Source organism: Rhinopithecus bieti, unplaced genomic scaffold, assembly GCF_001698545.2.
Source record: "Rhinopithecus bieti isolate Rb0 unplaced genomic scaffold, ASM169854v2 scaffold_26545, whole genome shotgun sequence".
NCBI classification, from domain to species: Eukaryota; Metazoa; Chordata; class Mammalia; order Primates; family Cercopithecidae; genus Rhinopithecus; species Rhinopithecus bieti.
The window spans coordinates 15,474-21,799 of NW_016811761.1; the positions used below are offsets into that span (position 1 = coordinate 15,474).

Sequence of the window (6,326 nt, forward strand, 5' to 3'; positions counted from 1 at the left end):
CAAGTAATCTGTCCTCCTTGGACTCCCAAAGTGCTGGGATTACAGGTGTAAGCCACCATGCCCAGCCCATTATTATTTTATTATTGTTTTTTTGAGATGGAGTCTCACTCTGTTGCCCAGGCTGGAGTGCAGTGGCACGATCTCTGCTCACTGCAACCTCTACCTCCTGGGTTCAGGCGATTCTCCTGCCTCAGCCTCCCGAGTAGCTGGGATTACAGGTGCCTGCCACCACGGCTGGCTAATTTTTGTTTTTTAGTAGAGACGGGGTTTCACCATGTTGGTCATGCTGGTCTTAAACTCCCGACCTCAAGTAATCCACCTTGCTCGGCCTTCCAAAGTGCTGGGATTACAGGCGTGAGCCACCGTGCCTGGCCCCAACACATTATTTTTTTATAATGGCATAAGGTAAAATATAATTTGGTCAAAAATATGCTGATGTAAACCATGGCTATGAGGTCTCAATTTTCCCTGAATTTATATAGATGCCATTAAAATATGAAGTCTTCTACCTATATGGAATTCCTGGTTGAGTGACCTAATATAATTACTATCCACTTTAGTGAACTGAATTATTCTGGTTACTGTTGTCTATTATAAATTTTATTATTTGTGCTTGTTTCTTAATAAAAAGTTGGAGGCATATTAATGTCAAATCATTCGAATTATGTTTTCTCTGCATACTTTTATGACAATAGAAACATTTAGGCTTTATAATGTTGGCTAAGCCCATATGGTTTTAAAAAGTGGACTAAATGCTATACTCAGGGAATATATATGCTTAGTAAAGTTTTAATTTAATTTATAAAAGCTACAGGAAATAGTTTTTTTTTTGTTGTTTAATTTCAACTTTTAGATACAGGGGTTACATATACAGGTTTGTTACATGAGTATATTGCACCTAGGAAATGAGCGTAGTATCCAGTGGGTAGTTTTTCAGTCCCCACCCCCCACCCCCAGTAGTCCGCAGTGTCTATGTTTCCCACATTTGTGTCCACGTGTGCTCAATATTTAGCTTCCGCTTACAAGTGAGAACATGTGGTATTTGGTTTTCTGTTCCTGCGTTGAATCACTTAGGATTATTGCCTCCAGCTCTACCCATGTTGCTGTGAAAGACACAATTGCATTCTTTTTTATGACTGTGAGGAATAGTATTTCTTCATAGAAATAACTTTAATCAGTGATGGGTGCACATGAATGGTTTTCTGAGAACTATCCATTCAGGCTTTTTGTTAATAAAAACTGACACAAAAACCTTGTTTAGAAATACAGAATTAGCTTAATATGTGTGGTTTTGTAAATAAAATGTATCAAATGAGACTAATAAAGAACAGTTTTACATGTAAAATGTGAAAATACTTGTTAATTGTTTGAGCTTTCACCAATTTTACGGAGCAAAGAACTTAAAAGGTGCCAGATTTATTCATACCATTCTAATGCACCTTTTTAAATCCGTTTATTAATGTTTGCTTGTATACCATGATTAGAGTGTGGATTCTTTTTCTTGTTTAATGTTTTAAATTACTGTTTTGAATATGTTTGGCTTTTAAAAAATAAATAATGTCTTATTATATTACTGTGCTATGGTTTATTTAGTCATTCCCCAATTTTAAAATTACTTTTCTCTCTCTAGTTCTCCTTTTGGGTTATTTTATCAAGAGGATAAATCATTTCAGTTACATTATATTGCATTTCATTACTTTCCTTCTTATTTTTATATTATACATTTTCTCTGTAATAGTTTGTTCTAAGTAGTTAAATGCACTAATCTTCTTTCTGCTGCTATCTTTTTAACATCAGTGTCTTAGTCCATTTGGGCTGCTATTGTAAAAAACTAACATAGGCCAGGTGTGGCAGCTCACATAATCCCAGCACTTTGGGAGGCTGAGGTGGGTGGCTGAGGTCAGGAGTTTGAGACCAGCCTGCCCAACATAGTGAAACCGCGTCTGTACTAAAAATACAAAAATTAGCTGGGCTTGGTGGCTAGCACCTGTAATCACAGCTACTCGGGAGGCTTAGGCAGGAAAATCACTTGAACCCGGGAGGCGGAGGTTACAGTGAGCTGAGATCGCGCCATTGCACTCCAGCCTGGGCAACAAGAGTGAATCCCTGTCTAAACAAACAAACAAACAAACAAAAACAAAAACCCAACATCAACTAGGAGGCTTATAAAAAACAATTTTATTTCTTACAGTTTTGAAGGCTGGGAAGTTCAATATTAGGTGCCTGTAGATTCATTATCTGGTGAGGGCCTGTTTTCTGGTTCATAGATGATATCCTCCTATTGTGTCCTCACATAGTAGAAGGGGCAAAGCAGCTCTCAGGGGCCTCATGATCTAATTGCCGTCTATGGGCTCCACTTCTTAATACCATAACATTGGTGACTACAGTTCAACATATAGTTTGAGCACAAAACCCTGCAGACCACAGCTATGAGAAATCGTGACTCATAATCACTATTAGGCTATTCCATTTTATCTAAAATGAATATTTTCTTTATTTTGTGTTGCTTATGGCTTATCATATTAAGATTGTACCTCTATCTGTGCCTTTTTTTTTCTTTTTTTTATTTTAAGATGGGGTTTCACTCTGTTGCCCAGGCTGGACTTGAACTCCTGGGCTCAAGCAATCCTCCTGCCTCAGCCTCCCCAGTAAGTGGGACTACAGGCACATGTCATTGTGACCAGCTTGGTTTTCTGTTTCGAAATGTGTTTCCCTCTTAAGAGAGAATGTCTGCACTATCTCTCCATTGATTTCCTGGAATCCTTTAGACAATTTTATTTTGTTATATGTGTTCCCAGTTGTGTTACCCTTTTAAAGACCAAATTTGATGGAGGAAGTCCTCTGTTTAGAAACTTCCAAGGGTTCTTACCTAAAATTTCTAGCCCAGATTTCCTTATGCTATATTTTCTGTCCTCCAGTCACAGTATATACTCAGCTCCTAGGCTTTTCTTTTTTGTTTTTCTTGTTGTTTGCAATAGTTTTCTTTTACTCCCCCCTTGCATATCAAATAGGACTGAGTGAATCAAGTGTCAGTCTTCTGAAAATCATTCTCAGACACTACTACTTTTCTTTTCCAATGTGTTTTTTACCCTTATCTGTTCATTATATAGCACTTATACTGTGCCTGACTTTGATGTTAGATTGCTAATTTTTTGATCAAGGATCATGTATTATTCATTATTTTTGCATTGCCAGGATATACTTATCTCAGTAGTAGTTGTTGTTATTGTTGTTGTTGTTATTATTATTATTATCATTTGAGACAAGGTCTCACTTTGTCACCCAGACTGGAGTGCAGTGGCGCGATCTTGGCTCACTGCAACCTCTGCCTCCCAGGGTCAAGTGATTCTCGTGCCTCAGCCTCCCAAGTAGCTGGGATTACAGCTGCATGCCATCATGCCCATCTAATTTTTTTTTGTATTTTTTGGTAGAGACTGAGCTTCATCATGTTGGCCAGGCTGGCTTTCTCAGTAATTATAAGTGATAGTCAATAAATACAAGAATGGCTGTTGGTTTAAAACTAATTGTTACGTTTTAAGAATGGAGAAAGTATGCATGTGCCCCCTAATTTTATTATATAACAGATGTTGAATTTTGTTACATAGGTTCTCAGCGTACTATTAGATTAAAAATTTTAAGCATATTTCAATAGCTCACATCATTTTATTACAGCAGACATTTTCCTAGTGAAAACTCTACTTGATCTTCATGAATTACTTTTTAGTGTGATGTAGTGGTCTCTTTGTAAGAGTTCATTGAATATTTTGCATCTTTATTGATGAGAGTAGCCATGGTTCCAGTTATCTATTGATGATGCATAACAAACCACCCCAAACTTAGTGATATGAAACAACAATCATTTTATTATGCCTAATGATTCTTTGGGTCTGGAATTCAGACAGAACTAAGTGGAGATGACTTGTCTCTGCTTTATGATGTCAAGGGCCTTAGCTGGGACCATTTGAGTGCCTGGCACTAACACAGTTAGGGACTATAATCATTTGGAAGCTTCTTTACTCATGTTTAGTGCCTGGTCTGTAGTGATATGAAGTCTGGGCTTAGCCAGAACTGTTAGCATACTTACAAATGGCCATTCTATGTGGCTAGGGCTTCTTACAGTATGGCGTCTGGGTTTAGAGAGAGTGTCCTGAGAGTAGTGTCCAGTTTGCTAGTGCTCCAAGAGACCAGTGCAGTTGCTGCCTGGCGTTCTGTGGCCTAATTTTGGAAGCATCACTGCATTCTGTACTAGAGAAGATGACATAGACCCTCTTACTGGGGAGCAACGTCCAATAATTTGGGGCCATGTTTTAAAACTGTCATAATCTCTATGATATATTCTTTTGCTGTTTATTGCCTATATCATATTTGGGAAAAATACTGAGCACATTTCTTTTGTTAATTATGTTGATTAATATAAACAAGCTGTTGGAAATACAAAAAAGTAGAAATTAAGTAAAATTTTAGAATAATTCCAGTCTATCTGAACCAGGTATTTCTTAGATATTTTCCTCGATTTATTTTATTGTGTAATCATAGTATCTTTTTTGAACATTAAATTCTACATATTTTAGTCGTTGTTTGTACTGGATTTACTATTTATTGGTGTATAACTTAGAAACATTTCCCTCTCCTAACCTTTTGTTTTTTACGCTAGCTCTTGTTTATCATCTTGATTTTATTTAATTTGCTGTATTTAAAAATTGTTTTTTGTTGTTGTTTGTTTGTTTTTTGGAGACAGAGTCTCGCTCTGTTGCCCAGGCTGGAATGCAGTGGTGCGACCTCGGCTCACTGCAACCTTCGTCTCCCGGGTTCAAGTGATTCTTCTGCCTCAGCCTCCCGAGTAGCTGGGATTATAGGCATGCGCTACCACACCCAGCTAATTTTTGTATTTTTAGTAGAGACGGGGTTTCACTGTGTTGAGCTCTCTAACTCCTGACCTCAAGTGATCCGCCGGCCTCAGCCTCCCAAAGTGATGAGATTATAGGTGTGAGCTACCGCACCCGGCCTAAAAATTTAAAATCAGTTTTGTCATTCCCTCTCTTGCCCCCAAATGAATAAAGTATTCCTTTTATTTTTTAGTTCTACCCTATTTTCTTTTTAAAGAAATAACCATATTGAGTTATATTTACCATACTATAAAATTTACCCTTTAGAGTGCAAATTCAGAGTTGTACAGCCTCCATTAGGATATAATTTTAGAATATTTTATTTATTTTTATTATTTTTTTTTGAGATGAAGTCTCACTGTGTTGCCCAGGTTGGGGTACAGTGGTGTGATCTTGGCTCACTGCAACTTCCACCTCCTGGATTCAAGCGATACTCCTGCCTCAGGCTCCTGAGTAGTTGGGATTACAGGCATGCACCACCACGCCTGGCTAATTTTTGTATTTGTAGTAGATACAAGGTTTTACCGTACCATGTCAGCCAGGCTGGTCTCGAACTCTTAACTTCAAGTTTTCCACTCACCTCGGCCTCCCAAAGTTCTGGGATTATAGACATGAGCCAGCACACCTGGCCTGTATTAATTATTTGAAATTCTCTCCTTCCTTTAATGTCACTGAGAAATCACAAGTAATTATACTTGATAGAATTGAGTTCCATAGTTTCTACATTCTTTTCAATGCAAAATAAATAGAATATTGATATGTCATTTTGTGTTATCAGATAGTTGTTTTACTGAATTCAATTCTATTTTATTATTGTTAAAATTGAACTTTAAATTTCAATGTGTAAGTATTTATATTAAAGTAATGTGATACTATATAATCTTAAATTTTATGACTTTATCAGACTTAATTGATTTTGAGAAAATTAGGAGAAGCCAATGATTTTATTTTTTTCCCTCTACTGTAGTCGGTGGTGGATGATTGGATAGAATCATACAAGCATGACCGAGATATAGCACTTCTTGACCTTATCAACTTTTTTATTCAGTGTTCAGGCTGTAAAGGTAAGTAAGATATATTTATTTTGAAATCAGCAGCTCTCAAATAGTCACTTCATTGTTCCACCTAAAGAGATGTTGTTAGCACTTTACATGGTAAATAACGCTAAAGCATTATTTGCATCATATCCATACAAAATTTATAAGGAAAAAAGAGCAAAGGACAAAGTAAGAGAGAAAGTCTATTGACAAAGTTTTATTCATATGTGAAAGTTATCTGAAAACTTAGCAGTTTATAATTGTTATGTTACTTTTATTAGATGTATTTCCCACTTTCAGCATCTGGTTTTAGGAACAAAGAAATGGATTAAGAAGGGAGGAGGGGCCGGGCGCGGTGGCTCAAGCCTGTAATCCCAGCACTTTGGGAGGCCGAGACGGGCGG

The 6,326-nt window shown here is 37.1% G+C and overlaps 1 protein-coding gene across 1 annotated transcript in view; it reads left to right on the plus strand.

Moving 5' to 3' along the window:
* Positions 1–6,326, plus strand: part of LOC108544081 (cohesin subunit SA-2-like) — a 15,540-nt gene that overhangs the window by 4,581 nt on the left and 4,633 nt on the right. The window contains exon 3 of the mRNA XM_017895033.1: positions 5,854–5,950. Coding sequence (XP_017750522.1) covers positions 5,854–5,950 — 97 coding nt within the window. The remainder of the gene's footprint in view (positions 1–5,853; positions 5,951–6,326) is intronic.